General features: G+C 34.5%; 2 protein-coding genes across 2 annotated transcripts; both read left to right on the forward strand.

Annotated features, from left to right (window-relative positions):
* Positions 1-330: 330 nt before the first annotated feature.
* On the forward strand, positions 331-16,436 carry LOC133805432 (dol-P-Man:Man(7)GlcNAc(2)-PP-Dol alpha-1,6-mannosyltransferase). Its single transcript, XM_062243615.1, has 19 exons — positions 331-509; positions 1,726-1,767; positions 1,866-1,911; positions 2,296-2,382; positions 2,959-3,014; positions 3,407-3,524; positions 3,682-3,740; positions 4,061-4,132; positions 4,599-4,662; positions 4,757-4,860; positions 4,970-5,041; positions 5,740-5,826; positions 5,909-5,976; positions 7,180-7,248; positions 7,324-7,406; positions 9,471-9,570; positions 12,002-12,067; positions 15,777-15,870; positions 15,953-16,436. Exons 1-19 carry the CDS (start codon positions 387-389, stop codon positions 16,034-16,036), a joined length of 1,494 nt encoding a protein of 497 aa, XP_062099599.1. The 5' UTR covers positions 331-386; the 3' UTR covers positions 16,037-16,436.
* Positions 16,437-16,525: 89 nt separating this feature from the next.
* LOC133805433 (uncharacterized) lies at positions 16,526-17,397 on the forward strand. Its single transcript, XM_062243616.1, has one exon. It carries the CDS (start codon positions 16,703-16,705, stop codon positions 17,285-17,287), a length of 585 nt encoding a protein of 194 aa, XP_062099600.1. The 5' UTR covers positions 16,526-16,702; the 3' UTR covers positions 17,288-17,397.
* The last annotated feature ends 1,736 nt before the right edge of the window (positions 17,398-19,133 follow it).

The following is a 19,133-nucleotide window of genomic DNA, read 5'->3' on the forward strand; positions in this document are numbered from 1 at the left end:
AAATTAGTATAAATTTTAAATTATTTGAATAATCTTCACAAAAAAATTGTAGCAGAGTGTGTTTAGCAATGATATGCCAAGAAATTATATAAAAAACATTGCAATACATTAGTCTGTTTATGTAAATTAAGTAAAAAATATGTGGTTTACTCATATTACACAAACTGTGGATCACTGACATGTAGATTTTAGAAAAACACTACGAATAAAATAATAAAATGTAAAAATCAATTAGAAAGTGGTACAAATAAAAAGTGATATAAATCGTTAAGTGTAAGTTAAAAGTAGCATCAAATAGAAGGCCGAAACATAGCCCATCACCAAGAGCCTTCTTCTACTTCTTTTTCAGTCCTTCACTTTCTTCTCCCTCGTCCTGTGCTCTTGCAATGGCTGTCAGCTTGTCAAAGTTTCTGAAATCCTACGGCTATGATCTGCTCTTGGGTTCTATTGCTGCATTTTATGTCTTCACAGTGCCATACACTAAGGTTGAAGAAAGCTTCAACGTTCAGGTAGATTTCATTTGCTCATACTTCTCCATTCATGTTTGGTCAGCAAGAGCCTGTAGGAAAATGAAAGATTTTAGGAATTGAAGTGTTGGGATTGCTTATTTTTTAAGTAGTAACGATTAGCTACTGTGATATCTGAAGTAAGGCTCTATTTATGCTGGTGCCCATGGAAACGTTTGTTGAGGAAAAAAAGAGAGGATTTTCTGGGTTTTCTTTTTATGTGAAATAAATTCATTGGAAATTTACGTTAACTAGATTTTATAATTATACAAATTACAAAGGAATTTCCTTTATGGACGAATCAATTGATGTCATTTGCTTTCCTGTTGAATAATGAGAAAATACAGGAATTGAAAAGTTTTAATTTGGTTGTGGGGTTTTATGTGGTGATGATATGTGATCACATCAATAATTTCACTCAAATAGATTTACTTTCGACGAAATGGCTTAATTGATCAATGTGTTAGTAATATTGAAAGATTATGGCTAGTTTGTTGTTGCCTTGACTCTGAATAGTTGCTATGTAAAAGCTGGGAGAATTCACAGCTTCACATGAAAGGAAGAAAAGGAATGCCAGTAGTTTGATTTAAAATATAGTTCATATCAGCTAATGAAATAATTGAACATGGTGTATTGTATAGTGTGCACGGTTTCGGATTAGTCTGGATATTTTGCCATGTGAGACAGAGAGAGTGACAATAAAACTTGCTTAAAGAGGAGGCAACTAGAGAAGAAAAATGGCATAGTGTGATCATGACATTAAATGGTGGATTTGCAAAAACTAGACTAGAACTGAAAGAAAAGGAAGCAAAAAAAAAAACTTTAGTAATTTGGGTGTTTTAATGCCTGGGTTAAAACTATTACTCATTGCCTGGGTTAAAATTATTACTCATTGCCTGGGCTGGAAAAGAGATAGCCAGCACTTAGTGGAACTCTGGCATAGCATCACTCTTGTACATTGTTATATAACCTTTTGACATTTCATAATCAAGAGAAACAAGAAGTAATAGAATTTAATTCCATTTTCCTTGTCTGCTGCTCCATTTTTCAACTATTGCTCAGAGAAATAAATCAAAAGAAGTGATTGTTTTGAGATTCGATTTGTAGTGAAAAGGAAGCGTGACATTTTGCTATTTTTTATTGTTGACTCATATTTCAGTTTCTCGGCATCCGTAATTTCTTCACTTGCTAACTTTTCTAAATCATTTCTTTTTTCAAGGCAATGCATGACATTCTATATCATCGGCATCACATAGATAAAGTAAGTTGTTTTTCTGTCTTTACAGAACTTTCTAAATTGTAGTTGGCTGTAAGACATCGGAATTCTGGTTTACTTTTGAATTTTTCTCATTATTACAGTATGATCATTTGGAGTTTCCTGGAGTGGTTCCTCGCACTTTTCTTGGTACGCATGCAATGTAACTATTCTTTTGCTTACGAAATGTTGAAAACTGAAAAGGATACCCTGCATGTTGTATATAATTATTATTGTTCCTTAAAGGCTTTAACTGCATGGTCTATTTATGGTGTCTTATTCTGTACCCAAGTGACATAAGGCCCCTTTTTTTGGTTCCTTGTGCTATCTCAATTCTCAAGTGCTCTTTGTTCATCATTGAGAAAGTCCATCTGTATATGTCTACATATATATGTATATATGTGTGTGTGTGTCCAACAAGATACGTATATATACTCCTTTTGTAACTGAAGTATTCTGAAAAAAAAAAGTTTTGAGATTAGTTTCCTTATTAAACTTCTAATTTACCAAGCAATGTAATCTATATTCCTGTAGGTGCATTGCTTGTATCTACCTTGGCATCTCCAGTCATATTGATGATAAACTTGCTGCACTTCCCAAAGCTTTATGCTCTCTTTGCAGGTACTTCAGACGCAAATATGAAATATTTGTTTGTTAAGATACTTGGAAAAGTGATTGGTTAATATCTTGAACTTTTTTTCCTGTCTTTTGGGTGAAAAGTGAAAATTTCCACTATACATCATGTTGTATCTTTAATGAAGTGATTACTGCAAGTTTGAGAGAGCAAGTGTAATGGGTAATAAGTTGATGTATGCTACAGTTTTCGCATGAATGGTAAAAGGTACTGAGTGAGGAAAAGCAGGTCAAAGTGGGTACTGATAATCTTAAATGCTGGAATAGGGTGTAGTTCCGATGGTGACATTATGTTGGAGTGGTGGCCCATGGCTTTAGTTGATTGGGAGAGGAAAAGGCAGTAAAGAGCTTTTTCCCTCTAGCATTATATGATTTGGCTATGTAAACTCGTATTCATGCACATAAGATAAGCAATTGAAATCAGTAATTATATATGTAATACTATACTGTGACAAGCTTTTTTAAGGAAGAAAGTCGTATTGTAGTTGTTGAAGTTCTAGGATTTGCAATATGGCAAAGAAGGAAATTTAATCTACTCTAATTGTATACTTTTCTGTTATCCAGTTCGCATGGCTTTAGGTTGCATTGTACTATCTACTTTACGCTTTTTCCGTCTTCAGGTATGTTCTTACTATATTTTTATTTGCATACTCTTTATATGTTCTGAGGTTGTCCAGTTTGGCTAGTTATGTATGATGTATCTTGTGAGTTTTGTGGTACTTTAAGTTATAAATATACAAGAGGCACCATTGTTTAACCATTTAGTTTAATACAAGACTCACAAGCACTAAAGAAACTTTGATGCATGTGCTTTAGATATGCTTGATAACTTCCCATGAAGCTGGTAGTTTATGGTACCTGGAAGAGCAATGCTGCATTGATGTCATTTGATCTACCGTTTAACTTTCACTGATGCTCCAAGTTGCCTTGCCCTGCAATCTTGTTATATTTATTTCACTAATTTAAGTAGACAAGTATGAGTGCAATGAGTATTTTGAATTTACGTTATCAGGTCAGAGATAAGTTTGGACAACAAGTAGAAGCGTTCTTTGTAATATTAACGACACTTCAGTTCCATTTGCTGTTCTACTGTTCCCGTCCTCTTCCTAATATATTTGCTTTGGGAGTAGGTAATTACTTCTTGCACTTTAGTTCTTATTTTTAGTCTTTTGTCTGGCTGCTGGTTGGTGATGATTTTAAAGTATTTGTTCCTGAAAAAAAGTGAAGATGCCTAATGTCACAGTATCTTCTACTAATTTAATCTTTATGTTTCATTTTATATTGTAGTCAACTTGGCTTACGCATTTTGGCTCAAGGGGAAGTTTTATTCCGCTTTAAACTCTCTGGTATGTTTCTACTGTAGATATGATTTTTTGTGTGTGTGTGTGTAGCAATGAACATATGGACGTTTTAATTACACTTCATGACACAATTTACAAGTCTCATTTTATTCCTTTTCTAATACCTAACATGCCGTCATTTTGTTCTTAAGGTCATGATATTTGGTTTGAATGTAATGTTTGCATATAATATCTCTATTCTCTTGTCAAATATTTTTGGTGATTTGATTGGTTGGCTTTTTTGCTACTTAAAAAATTTCTTATCTGGGTTATTTTTATTTACCTTTATGTTTTTTTTCTTACAGTTCTTTGTTTTATATGATCAGATTTTTGCTACAGTTGTCTTTAGATGCGATATCCTATTACTTATTTGTCCCCTTGGCTTGGAGCTATTGTTGGTAGGTTCTGTTTCAGACCTGATTTATGTTTTTATTTTCTTTCTTTTTTCCCTGTTTATGCTGTAAAGACATAGTTTCCAGTGAAAATGCTACTGTCCCAGAACACTTTTCGAGGTTCTTTTCCTGCAACTGTTGCTTGTTGTTGGTTGGGTCAAATCATTAGGATATGTGTAGTATTTTACTTATGGAATCTCATGCCCTCATCGTATCTATCGAGTATTCATAGACTTTGCTGCCTTCAACTTTCTTGTTGTCACAGAAATTATCATTGTATCCACAAGGACTTTATTCAGGCAGTATAGTGGTGGGTTGGGGCTGTGATAGATCTAAATAAGAGCCTACCAATTAAATATGAATGCAATAGTATTCCTATTGTTTAGGATGATCTATTATTTCTAATATTTTCATATATTATATCGACATTCGTGACTTCAGACCTGATATTTTTATTTTTGTTCTTTGTTAGACTAAATCAATTTCAATATGGGATACACTGAAATACTGCGTCTGGTTTGCTCTGGTTTGCATAGGTTGGTGTACTAATTTAAGTGTTTCCCGAACATGTCAATTTGCATACTAGACATCCTAAATCAATCACATGGTTTTGAATTCTACACAGTGCAGGTCTTACCATATTGATTGATTCAATTTTGTGGAGAAGGTTATTGTGGCCTGAATTTGAAGTTTTTTGGTTCAACTCTGTTCTGAATCGAAGCTCTGAGTGGGGTGTATCCTTCTAAATGATATTCTTGCACTTTTTTTCCTATTTTTGTACAGTTTTATATTTTTCTATAATTTTCATTGCTATTAGTTTTCCTTTATATTGTTTCCCGTCAGACACATCCATTCCACTGGTACTTCACTTCAGCACTTCCCCGCTCATTGCTAGCTGCATACCCTCTTTTTCTGGTCAGTCTATATTACTTAAAACTTAGTTTCTTAGTGTAGCAATTTGTTATAATTCTATGGTATGCTCAATATTATATCTATGTTTACCCCAAAAACATTGGGCTGATTAATTGATTTTTTCTTGATGTGCATGTTATGTTTTTTTCCTCCATACTGATACATGGACCCTGTAATGTTTATTCTAGCAATGAAGTAGTGAAGCAACTCTTGGCATTTGTCAGAATTTTTTTTAAGCATATTTCATTAACCTTTATACATCTTCATTCATACGAAATCTTTATTTATTCATTTATCTTTCAATTGAAATCATTGATTTCTGGTAGTTGTGTATCATTCATACTTCTTAATATTTTGGCAGTCTTTCTTGATAGTAAGAATTGACCTTGGCTATTTTGTTTTTGGCATGATAACTAATATGAGTAAATTTTAGTTTTATTTCTCATGCATATAAGAAGTGCTTTCAAGTAGCAGACATTGTTTTTGTTTCAAAACAAAGCTGTGCCATAAAATTTACTGGTTTCTTGAAACTTCAAGATGTCCATCTGTCTCTTAATTGAACAAAATGAATAGATTTTATGCTGATTATAAAGCAAGTCAATTTGGGTTTTTATGCTCATTTATATTCATCCTGAGTTATTTTCTTTCTTCTTCCGTACTCCATTTTTTTCTTCCATAAATTGACACGCATTGTCTTGCAGCTTGGGGTCTTCCTTGATAGAAGGGTTCCATTATTCATTCTTCCTGTTTTCTCTTTTGTTTTACTTTACTCCAAGCTTCCTCACAAGGTATAACGCTTATGAATTTGTGAGCTTATTAGTATTTTTATTTAGTTGGAGAGTTGTTAACGGGGTAAATTTTGTGACCCAGGAGCTCCGTTTTATTATTAGCTCAGTTCCAATCTTCAACTTATCTTCTGCAATCGCTGCTAATAGAATGTACGTGGTATCTGTTTTAAATTGATTGCTATATTTTGATATCTTTGCACTAATGATCATTTTGCCTAGTTAGTTGTGTTTTGTTTATTTACAAACTGCTTTATGGTGATGTGTTTTATTTGTAATGTAATAATTTTATAAATCATTTTGTATTTTCCAAGGATCTACACTTTTCTGGCTTTCTGGGCTTGGTTATGCCTTTTTGTTTGCTTAGGTATTGTGGTCATCGGGGGTGGGCGGTGGGGAAGTAAAAGAAGAGATAATATGAGTACTGATCCATAGGTTACGAGAGCAGTTAAGGATGCTGCTGTTTTCTGCAAAAGATCCTTAACATGGGTGCGATTGATTTAGTTGGTGTGTTTTGTTGTAAAGGGGGGTTGAATCTCACAGTCATCTGTTTCTGTTATGTGATTTGGCTCAATCGTTATGGTCAAGAGTGTGGGGTGAGTTTGGCTTGAGTTGGTGCCTTCCGGGTTCCTGCTGTCAGCTGCTTTGTTGTGGTTTAGTGGGGGATAAGCAGTTGAATAAGCTTTGGAGGTCTACGATGTTGGCTTGTTTTTGGGCAATTTGGTTAAAGCGAAATAGCAGAATTTTGACAATAAGTCATCTTTGTGTGATCTTATTTGGGAGAGGGTTAAGTTCTAGGTTGCCACTTGGGTGTATCGTACAAAGGGTTTTGAGGGGTTATCTTTCTTGGACCTCACTAGGGAGTGGAGTAGATTTTTGTTTGTGTAGTTGGGATGTATAGTTGTATGTTTTTTCTGGCCTATCTATATATGCGAGAGGGGGTTAGTCTAAGACAAAGGCCTCTTTATCTTTTTTTTTTTTTTTTTAAAAAAAATTATATGAGAGAACATGTATTTGTTTCCAAATTTTCTTCTTTCCCTCATATTTTATTCCCTTTTTCATTCACCCTTAGGTTTTTTTTTTTTTTTTTGCTTTTGGTTCTGGTTAGCCAGATAACAGCTAGTATTCATGCAATTTTACATGCTAATGTGTGATACAGAAGATTCTTATAATAATGAAAAAAATGAACAAAATTCAAGACTTGTGAAGAGCATTTTGCTCATGGCTTTGTAGTGGAATTCAGTAGCTGGTCGCGGATGCAAATTACAGTAAATGATATTAATAAATATATATTTGTTCAATGCATTTAACACATACTACAGCTAACAAAAAGATGAATTCCTCCACTTCTTGCAGCTATAACAATAGGGAAAAAAGTTTTTGGAAGTTGCTCTATTTTATGATGCTCGGGTTACTTTTAGTCAGGTATGAAGTGATTCTGTCCAATTTATGGAGTAATAGTTTGCATCCTTCTCATGTACTTATTTCTCATTTTTGTAGTCTAGGATGCACTGCTATAACCTTCATGGCATCCTATGAGAATTACCCCAGTGGTCATGCTTTGAGAAATTTGCATCAAATTGGTATGCCCTCTTCTCTCACTGATACTGCCATTGTCTTGTTGAGGTTTCAGAGATGTTGAGCCCGTGGTTTTCCATTTGCAACTTCTCTATTTCCCTCCCTTTTTTTCTCGTTATCTGAAACTTTCATGCTCTTGTGCTCATTTATAAGACTTTGAGCACATGATTAATGATTTTGACATATAGTTTTCTCTACATGGTTAATAAATTTTCTTTCGTTTTGATTGCATTAGTTTCCACAAAAAGAAAAATAATTAGATATTTCTGATATTCTCACTGAAAGAGTAGAATATATTTTTAAGTTTTAACTGTTGTTTTGTGGCAAGCCTTGTAGTTCAGTAGCGAACCAATTTTTTATTTATTTAATTGTTTATTTTATAGAAATGTGTTTATTGTGAATATTTAAATGATTGTTTTATTTTATTATTTTATTAAATTGTTAATTTGAATGTGCGACAATAATTGATTTTTTTTTTCTTGATATTGTGTGTGCATGTGTGTTGTGTGCATGATGGTGTGCGTGTGGGTGCATGGCAAGAAGAGTGAAGAAGGGCTTGTACTTAGACTAGATCATGAAAATAGGGAGTTTTCCTTGTTTAGAAAATTCTACCAAAAAGAGCTAGGGCTTGTACCTAGACTAGATCATGCTAGGTGTGTTTCCTCAAGTCCAAAGAGCAGGAAGTATTAAGAATACTTCCAAAACCATAATGAGAAAACACACCTAGCATGTTTCTATAATAGCACAAAACCATATTCCATACTCATATGCAAATTAAAGAATCTAAACCCTAATTTCATGTCTTTAAAAACAAAAAAAACAAATCCAAGATCTCCTATTTTACGTTATCTCATAAACACAAGAAAAAATTAACACAATACCTATCATGCATAATCTATAGAGAAGAAGATGAATAGAGAATCCAGATCACAATCAAACACCACATCATATACAATCAAACATGAAATCAACACCACAACCCCTAACATGCTTTCATATGAGAGAAGGATGAGAGGAAAAACAACACACTTCTCTTACCTCTTGTAGGGTCATTGAGAATCAAACCTAGAGCACTAGAGAGCCTTCCCTTGGTGAGATTCTAACCCTATGCCAAACATTAGTCAAGATTATCTTAGAGTCAAGAAGAAAAGTAAAACACAATCAAAAGTCAAAGACATTTCCTTAGTGTTCTTCTTCCCTTCTCTCAATCCTCAATTTTCGAAGCTCTCTCTATGTGGGCGGCCAGGGCTTCGAAAATGAGAGAAAGAGGCTTCAGGACCCATTTTGATTACTAGGTCAAGGAAATTAGAATTGGATTTTTCGTAACCTAAACAACCTGTGACTTGAGACCTGATTACACAACGATTTTGGAAAAATGATTTTTCTAGAAAGTTGTAGATAATTGAATTAGCTTTCCAACGATACCAAGATTGCCCAAATCAGATTTCTACAGCTCCAGTTATGTCGATTTTACTACAGCTGGGTCTAAGGTTACGAGAATTTCAAATATGACAACTCCCTTTTCCTTTCTCACCACTCTTCACTTTCTCCTTGTGTTCTCTTTTCTTTTTAATGTGAACACAAACTATCAAAACAATTAAAAGGGATTTTATTCTCTTATTGGTAGAATTTTCTAAACAAGGAAAACTCCCAATTTCCATGTTCTAGTCTAGGTACAAGCCCTTCTTCATGCATGCACACTCTTCTTGCCATGCACGCACACCATCATGCATACAACACACATGCACACACAATATCAACAAAATAAAATCAATTATTCTCACATATTCAAATTGACAATTTAATAAAATAAAACAAAACAATCATTTGAATAAACACATTTCTATAAAATAAACAATTAAATAAAAAAAAAATTGGTTCGCTACAAGTTCAATACTAAGCAGGTATTATATTTTTTCTTGCTCACACCTTCATGTCTTTGGTTTCCGATGGTCATTCTCTTTGATCTCAAACTGTGGTCTGTTTATTTCTTTAAATTTTCCCCTAATAAATGTTCTTTATTGCTTCTTTAAATTGAGCTTCCTTTTGCTGAATAAGACTTCTGGCAGGTCATCTTGCTAACCATACAAAGGAAAAATGGGTACATATTGATACATATTCAGCAATGAATGGAATATCTCGTTTTTGTGAAAATGACTTTCCATGGAGGTATATATGATTCTGGCGTAGTTTAATATTAATGATGATGTTAGTCAATTAAATATTAACTTCTTTTCCAAGCACCTGCAATTCGAATTCAAACTGGAGAATACTTTAATTAGCCAAGAGTTTAAGCATAGATAACCATACACAGTACCATTTTCTTTTCTTCTTTTTTTTTTTTTTAAAAATAAAAAATAAAATTAACAAATTGGGTGTCACACAAGTACTTATCCTTTGTGAGCTTGCTGATTACGCTGGGTGGGACTGTACACAATAGCACAAACCAATTTTGACTTGTTGCAGAAAACCTTAATGAATATTTATTTAACTTAAATTTGTCCAGATAGTTTCCTTTTAGCATACTGATAATTATTTTTGCTATATGCACTTTCAAAACATTAAAGGTGATATTTTTTCCCCTTAAAAAAGAATGGCTTTTAATAAATTTAGCAATTTTACCATGTTTGCATGATTTGATAATGTGTGATGCTGATTTTCAATGAACTGTTTGAGTGACTATGAGAACTGAATTCTGTTAGAAAAGTGAAGTAATATTTAGGTAATTCTTTATTTAGAAAATTCTTAATCTAGTAAAACTAAATTACAGAATGGTTTATGTTAATTGTTAATTATAGGATAGCCAAAATTTTTGTGGTTGATACGTTTTAGAAACTTATAAATTAAGGCATTGTTTTCTCTTCAAGATCAACCCATTTCAGAAAATAACTTTATTTTCTCTTTTATATGTTCCTCGTTTGAGAGAGAATTGTATTTTCTTCTGAGCTAGTGAAATCTTTTCTTCATTATTTCCAATTTTAACTTTAAATTGTCAAACATTCCAATTCTCTAAGCTATAGGTTGCAGGTTATTGTTCACGGAGAATAAGGAAGCCAGTTCAAGTTAGAAATAGATCATAGTCAACAAAATGGTAACAAAGTTTGAAATTGAGAAGTTCAATGAGAATAATTTCTCATTATGGAAAATGAAGATGAAGACAATCATAGGGAAAGATAATTGTTTGGTGGCAATTGAAGAAAGACTAAAGGAGATCATCAAGGATTCAAAGAGGAGGTTGATGGATGGCAATGCAATTTGCTAATCTACATCTTGCACTGGGCCGATGGTGTATGATGACATGTAGCGAGGAAGAAAACAACAAAGGAGATATGGAATACTCACAAAATTGTATGTGGTCAAATCACTACACAACAAAACCTTCTTGAAGAGGAAGCTTTACACCCTTCGTATGATGGAGTCGACTTCGGTGACTAACCACATCAAACCCCCTCAAAACTCTGCTTTCAAAGCTCACAACAATAGGACATGATATACATATTTGTGAACGTGCTGAAATTCTACTCCAAAGTCTACCTAGTTCATATGAATAGTTGTCTATTAGCTAGACATTAGCAAAAGTTATGTCCCATTGTTAAGTTGTACAAACCAGGTAGACTTTGGAGTAGAATTTCGACATTTTCACTCATTTCTATATTATGTCCTATTGTTGTGAGCTGCGAAAGTAGAGTGTTGAGGATGTTTACTGTGGTCGGTCACTGAAGTACTCCATCATATGAAGGGTGTAAAGCCCCTCTTCTTCAAGAAGATTTTGATGTTTAGTGATTTGGCCTTGTACAATTTTGTCCGAGTATCCCATATCTCCTTTGTTGTTTTCTTCTCGACTACACATGCCATCATACACCACAGGCCAGTGCAAGATATAGATTAGGAATTGCATTGCCATCCATCTCGCTTCACTTTGCATTGTCAGTGATCTCCTTTGGTCTTTCTTCAATTGCTGCCATACAGTTAGCTTTCTTCATGATTCCTTTCATTTTCCACAATGAGAAATTATTCCCATTGAACTTCTCAATTTTGAACTTTGCTGCCATTTTGTTGACTATGGTCTGCGTCTAACAATAACCCGCAACCAATAGCTCTCATATCACTGTTAGGGAATTGGGATGTTTGACAATTTAAAGTTGAAATTGGAAATAATGAAAAAAATGTCACTAACTCGGAAAAAAAATCAAATGAGATAACTCATAAAGGAGAAAAATAAAGTTATTTTCTGAAATGGGATAATCTTTGAGAGAATACAATGCCTTATTTTATAAGTATCTTCGATCAATCACAAAAATATGTAGCTATCTTATAATTAACAATTAATATAAACCATTCTTTGATTTAGTTCTACTACAATAAGAATTTTCTAAGTAAAAAATTACCTAAATATGATTTTACTTTTCTAACATTGTTTCAACTTTAAATTGTCAAACACCCCAATTCCCTAACAAAATCAGCCATCCAAATAAATTGCAACATATTGAATTTGAGAAAAGAACGAGCAAATTGATTCATATTTTAGTACATGCTTAGCAGTCAATGACAAGTTTAAGCTTTGTGTATCAGTTAATAAGAGTGTTACTGTAATTTGTAGGTACTCTAAAGAAGAAGAGATTCCTCTGGGAGAAATGTTCCAGAGAAATTTCACCTACCTTATAACGTGAGTTTCTTAAGTTTTCTGTCTTCTCTTTCTTTCAATAGTAAGTGGCAGTTCATTTAAAACTATTCTTGCATCATACCTTTGGATACTAATTACTCATGACAGAGGTGAATAAGTCAACAAAAAATAATGAGTGTCTATTTCGAAGATTGTTGCTTAGTCAACAACAAACTTTGATAAGTTTGCTTAGTTAACTGGGTTCAGATTACATCAGGGAGTAAACTCAATAAAGGCAACTTAACTCGAAGATTTTATATGAAATTGGCCTTTCCTGCACTTGTACCTTTTTTTTTAACAAAAACTTATTTTTTTTATAATTAAATAAATCTCTTTCTTTAATGAGTACAATATGAACACTTTTTAGTACAAAGTCAATGGCATTGTTGCATTATCTACTGTGCTATGGCATGAACAGTAAAGTATAGGAAATTTGTTTTTCATATTTGACACTGTTTCCTATTTGACACAGTGCCCCATTTGGCAAAGCTGAAGCTTTTGCTTATAGCTAAAAGTAGAAGATTTGGCTTATTTTTTATGTTTGGATAACTATGATACAAAATTCTTTTTATGAGTAAATTATTTGCCCACTTCTCTTCCGGACCCTGATGAGCATAACTCAACCTCCAAAAGGCTGACTTACAAGAAAACTCACTAGAGTCGGGAAGCCACACTCTCCTGTCCTCCAGAATCGCCGACAAGGCAACATAACAACTAGAGTAACTGAGCAAGGCTAGAAACCTCCCTATCAAACTAATTCCTCCTAAAGCGAAGGTCTCGCCTGAGGCCTCCTAAGCTCTCTGCACACCAGAGACAACCAAATCTTTGATCAAACAGTTATTAGCCTTGGATAGCAGAAATAAATCAGGAAATTGAGACTTTAAATGAGCATCATTGATCCAAAAATCCTCCCAAAAGTGAATCTTATCCCTCTCCCTGCCTTGAACCTGACTAGCTGACTATAGTCTTCATACAACGCCAAAATATATTTCCAAGGACCACGAACAGACAACATCATCCCTCTACCAGTATCCCAAAAGCCTCCATCCACCCCATACTTGCTCTTCACCACCCTATGCCACAAAGCCTTGCTTTCCAAAGGAAACCTCCACAACCATTTCATGAGAAACGCATTGTTCCTCAAATCCAAATTACCAATACCAATAACACCATGACTTCGCGATTTACAAACTTCCCGCCAAGAGATCAGGTGGTTGAAACCCGACTTAGCCGCACCTTCTCATAGAAAATCTCGCACCAATTTCTCCATAATCCCCACTACACCCACACCCTTAGGAATGTGAAAAGGCAACATATAATACACTAGAATAGAAGATAGAATCGACTAAATGAGAGTCAGCCTTCCACCCCAAGATAGGAAAGCACATTTCCACCCATCCAGACGTTTGGCACATCTCGAAACAATGGGCTCCCAAAATCCTTTGGATCGAGGGAACGCACCCAAAGGCAACCCCAAATGCTTCATAGGCCACTGCCCACCTCACACTCCCCTATCTCGAAGGTCCACTCTCATCCAAATTAATCCCCAACAACTGACATTTCTGCAAATTAATAGACAGCCCTATAAGCACCGCTAAAACCCTTCAAAATATCAAGAAAAACTGACAACGACTCCCCATCGTTCTCAAAGAAGATCGTATCATCAGCGACCTGAAGGTGACTGACCTCTCCTTTATCCTTGCCCACTGTAAACCCTCTAAAGGTTGAAGCGCTCTTAGCCTTATCCACCATTCTGCCCAAGACATCAACCATCAAAGTAAACAAGAAAGGTGAAAGGGAATCCCCTTGGCGGAGACCCCTAGAACCCTTAAATGTCCCCCTCAGTCTCCCATTTAAGAACACGGAGAAGGACGTAGAAGACAAACACCCAATCATCCACTTCCTCCAAACATCACCAAACTCTTTCCGGGACAAAGTCCAAAAAGCCCCAATCCACACAATCGTAACAAATAGGCCTCTGTTTGAAGTTCGACCCCGTGAATCGACCATTATGGATATTGGGATCCATTAATTTCAATTCACTAATCAGCTCATCAAACATCTTCACGCTCCTCGTGTTAGACACACTATTAGGTTTCTCATCACCCCTCCTAACCACATTAAAGTCACCCCCGCACACCAATAACTACCACAAATAACGCTCAATCCAGCTAATTCATCCCAGAAGCTGTCCCTTCTTCCATACGCAACAGGGTCGTAGACACCAAAAAACCACCAAGGATCCTTTCCTTCGACCTCAATGTGAATAGAAACCGAAAATTCCCCCCACCAAGGAATCAATAACATTGATCCTCCCATTATCCCAGGCCACTAAAGTACCTCCCGATCTCCCTGAAGCCTGCTTATAAATCCAAGCTCTAAATCTAGATCGCCAAATGCTACCCACAAACCTACTATCTACTGTTGTCGTTTTCACCTCTTGAAGAACAATTAAGTCTGGACTAGCTTTACAAATAGTTTCTTTAATCGCCTTCCGTTTTTCTTTGTTACCACAACCCCTCACATTCTAAGAAAAAATCTTCACGAGCAATTTCGACACCCCGCAATTTTCTTCTTTCTTTTCTCATAACTGACATTAAACTTCAACTTCCTTAGTTCTTGATGGCTCTTCTTAGACAGAAATATGGTGCTGCTTACTTCTTTGTCCTTTTGATCATTAGCTAGCAACATAACACCCAAAGAGTCCATGACCTTGTGAAGCCTGCTCGATTCATCTGACTTGTCTTCTTTCAAATGCGAAGACAAGCATATATCCTGTTCCCCTGCTTCTTTATTAATTTCTTCCTTCCCTTTCGGGGACTTGTCTAGATCCACTGCCTGAAACTCAACGAGCCCCATACTAACATCGCGAGCCTCTAACAATCTTCTAGCATTTCCTTCCTCCCACAATCTTCTAGCATGCACCACCATATCTTCCACTTCCTCCATGTCTTCTTCAGACTCGATATCCAAATCCTCATCTTCAGAACTACAAGAATTAGATTGACCATCTACCAAAGAATAAATAGTCTTCCTCTTCCAAATCTTGTTCAGTAACCTTTAAACCCTCTTCCTGTCTTTCCAAGAGAAACGTACTTTCTGCATCTGTATATTTTGCCTTTCGAGAGTACACTTTCAGACATGTATCCGCATCTTCTAGTTCCGACCCTTCCTTTCCCGAATTCTGAAGTAAAACACAACGTTTCCAATAAGGCTGGGCAATCGAATTATCCCAGAAATCAATTTTCCCTTGAGTAAAGCCCTCACGGTCCTTAGGACTAACAACCTGAATAAAATTCTGAACAGGACCATGAAGAACTCGGCCTTTCCCATTCCCACGAAGGCCCAAATCCTTTCCATTCAGACTTGGATTGAAGAGAGCCCTTAAATAGAGAGAATCTAACTTAAAAGAACAAAGCCCATTTTCCAATATCAAGGCCCAGCCCAAATTACAACAAGATAAAACTAAAAAAAAGCACTTTTTATTTTTTACCCAAACACTCTCAAAAGTGTTTTTTTAATCCTAGAAGCTAAAAACAACTTAAAATAAGCTTAGCCAAACGGGGCTAATGCCTGAGATAAAATAGAAAAATCTGGTTCTAGTTTCAGCTTTCGTTTGATGTCAATTTCTGTTTTATGTATATTTATATATATGTTTGCAGCTGAAATTAAAATATGTTGGTTCTCACTTGTGTATCTTCATTGATAACAGAGAGCATCCTGCTGTGAATGGATTCAAATGTCTATTCACTGTTGATGGGTTCTCAAAAGCTCGTTTTCAACATGGATTCCCACCTATTTCAGTGGTAGAAACCTTACCTTTTTATCAATCTCACTGTTAAAGATTACCCTTTTTATTGAATCTTAGCTGTTTTATACCAAATGCAGGTCAGAGAGCCCAAAGTTTATGCTCATGGAAATGTAATTAATGAAGATGTTATGAATAGAAATTGGCCGGGATGTTCATTGTAGTTTTGGTTTGAAACTCGAGTACTACAATATGCTTTGGCTACACCTTCCAACTCATAAAATGGCAGGTCAAGAATGGTATTACTCTGGAGATTGCCGTTTGAGGGATCATCTCCTTTCGTCATAAAAATATTCATTCTTAGAGTTAAGAGTGAATCCAATATCAAATCTGTGTAATACTAATAGGTGTTTCAAGTGATCCCCAAATTTGAATTGGAGCATATGCAATTTTTGAGTGAGTTTTGTTGTTTTGTTTTAATGTTCTCTGACATTATCTATGCCCAATTTTGGATGGTTCTTTTTCTTTCTTTTTTGAGCAATGAATTCAGACTTAGTTATTTAGAAAACGAAGAATTTTCTGCTTGGATTTGTTTAATGTGTTTTTCATTACCCTTTGTTTGAAGTATGGAAGGGGGAAGAATTTTCTTTGCTTGACGTAAGATTATTTAGCCTTATCTGTCCTGTAGGCTCATTGACTACATACAGTAGACTAGTCGTCAGTCAAATCATGTTTGTCATTTGACAATTTCCTAGAAATTGAGAGCCCATCAATGAATTCTTCTTCATTACTCCCTGCACCAATAATAAAAAGCCAATATTTTTTCATCTTACATAGAAAAGCATCAAGACCCTTTCTCTTTACATCATCACCCCTCAAACCCAAGCTTCATGGCCAACTATGGAACTGTCCAAAGGCCATCCACAACCTCAGCTCCTCCTCTCATAGGTGAGCCTTATGATCCAAAAAACTCCACAAGAAAGAACTTATCTGTATCTGACCTCAAACACCTTTGGCCTTTCAATATCCCCACAACCACAGAAGCTGCAACCATTAGAATCATCAGAAACCTGGGTGACTTTGGATTGTTCTATGCTCTTTTCATATGGATTGGCCTCTTCATATCCCTTATCCCAGAAAGAAAAGTCTCCTTGATTTACTTGGTGATTATGACCTATATAACAGCTGTGTACCTTCTGGTGTTAAGGGCACTGCCCAAGTCTGTTGACCTCGATAGGTTCATCGACAAAAGAGTAGTCCTTTTCATTCTAGCCATAGTGACTATGGTTGAGCTCATCCTAACAAAGGCTGCTGTGCATCTTTTTGCAACTTTGGGTATTGGTGTTCCAATAATTTTGGTTCATGCAGTTTTAACAATCCGAAATGAACTTTCTGCGGATGGTGAGGCTTCTGATGCTGTGGAAGTAGTTCCTCTTAGAAACTCCAATGAAGCAGAGTCAGTTGATATAGTTTGATTATTTTTTAAGATTTTGGTAACCAGTGTGGAATTAAATGTTTAAGTGTGGAATTAAATGTTAAATTTTTAATAAAATTTCACCAGATCTGTGTACTGGTTTATTCTAAATTTGAATTTTCTCTACATTTGGTAAGGCAGTTTGATTGACTTGGGCTTGGAAGAGATGAATTGAAGTCCATTTATCATACAAGCAATCTCCACTGATGGCGGATAAACTATTTCTAGTTTCTCCCAAGTCCTCAACACGCTTAGTCCAATTATTATGCTATCCTTCTTAACTTCTTAATTTCATTATGGGTACGTTTGGAAAGTTACTCTGTAATTGAAATTGGAATTTTGTGTAATTCGGAGTAATTATTTGATTTTGTGTGTTTGTCAGGCTATGTAATTACACAAGTTTTATGTAATTGGAAGTAATTGAGGGGTCATAATTATACTTTCTAATTCTCATAACTCATATAAGAATTGTGTATAATTACACTATGTAATTACTAATGCGTATCAATTTTAAAATGTTTATTACATAATATTATTTTTTGTGTAACCTAACTGTTTTGCTAAATATGATGATAAGAATGCATAAGTAATTACCACTTGACATTCAAACGCATATTATATTTTAAAATAGTGTAATTAGTCAAATATGTAATTACTACTCAAGTACTTACATAGTTGTTTCCAAACACGCAAGGGTGCACTTGGAAAGCCACCCAATAATTGAAATTTGGTGTAATTCGAAGTAATTACTCAATTTGACATGTTTGTCTGACCATGTAATTACACAGTAATTATGTAATTGGATGTAATTGAGGGGTCCCAATTACAGTCTCAAATTCTCATAGCCTCGTAAGAATTGTGTGTAATTAATTACTAATTACTATCAATTTTAACTAGTATTTATTACATAATATTATTTTTCTGTGTAATTGTTATTTGTTTTGTAAAACATGACAATAAGAATTCATAAATAATTACCACTTGACATCCAAATACACATTGTATTTTAAAATATAGTATGATTACTCATATATGTAATTATTACCATAGTAATTACACGCCTTAGTAATTACAGTTGTTTCCAAACACATCTTAAATAAACGTTATTTTATACTTATATGTCTTAGAGCATCTTCAATGGAGTGCTATAAAAGTTGTGCATAACTATTTTTTAGTCCATCTCCATAAAATGGAACTCCAACGATGGTCTAAAATGTGTGCCAGATTTGGTACATGCTAAAAGTTGTGCCAAATTTGAGACAAAATATAGCATGTGTCAAATTTGGCTCACAATAAATATCAAATTTTTTAATTACTCATTTGTCACTCATTAATGTGATTTATTAATTGAAAAAAGTTTTTAAGTTTTAATTTATCTTTTAATAATAAAAAATTAATTGTTTTGTATATTTTCAATAAGTATTAATAGCTATATTAACTTTTTTTAGCTAGTTTGCACCTTGTGTATTGAAGTACAAATACAAAAAATTGGCCAAATATAGCATTGAAAAATATTTTGAGCTAAATTTGACACAAAAAATACACCATCCATTGAAGATGCTCTTAGGTATCTCATTTTTTTATTGAAAAATATTTCATTGAAAAATATTTCATTAATGGGATTTGGTAAGTAAAAGTATTTCATTTGTAAGTAAGTTTATGATATCGACGTGGTTGATATATAAATGTTGTTGGGAATTGTGCCCTGAAAACATATGTAGTAGACATTGTTTTATGAAATAAATAAATGAATTGAATTTGTTATGCATATATTTTATGGACTATATTATTCTGTAATAATATTATGTAAATATCAGGAAAATTTCTAAGTTCATATATGTGATCTC

The sequence above is a fragment of the Humulus lupulus genome, chromosome X (genome assembly GCF_963169125.1).
Source record: "Humulus lupulus chromosome X, drHumLupu1.1, whole genome shotgun sequence".
Classification (NCBI taxonomy): Eukaryota; Viridiplantae; Streptophyta; class Magnoliopsida; order Rosales; family Cannabaceae; genus Humulus; species Humulus lupulus.

Coding starts and splice junctions, on each gene's coding strand:
- LOC133805432 (XM_062243615.1), top strand. CDS start 387: ATGGCTGTCAGCTTGTCAAAGTTTCTGAAATCCTACGGCTATGATCTG. Junction 5,827..5,908: donor ACTCCAAGCTTCCTCACAAG/GTATAACGCTTA, acceptor TTTGTGACCCAG/GAGCTCCGTTTTATTATTAG. Junction 7,407..9,470: donor GAGAAATTTGCATCAAATTG/GTATGCCCTCTT, acceptor GACTTCTGGCAG/GTCATCTTGCTAACCATACA.
- LOC133805433 (XM_062243616.1), top strand. CDS start 16,703: ATGGCCAACTATGGAACTGTCCAAAGGCCATCCACAACCTCAGCTCCT.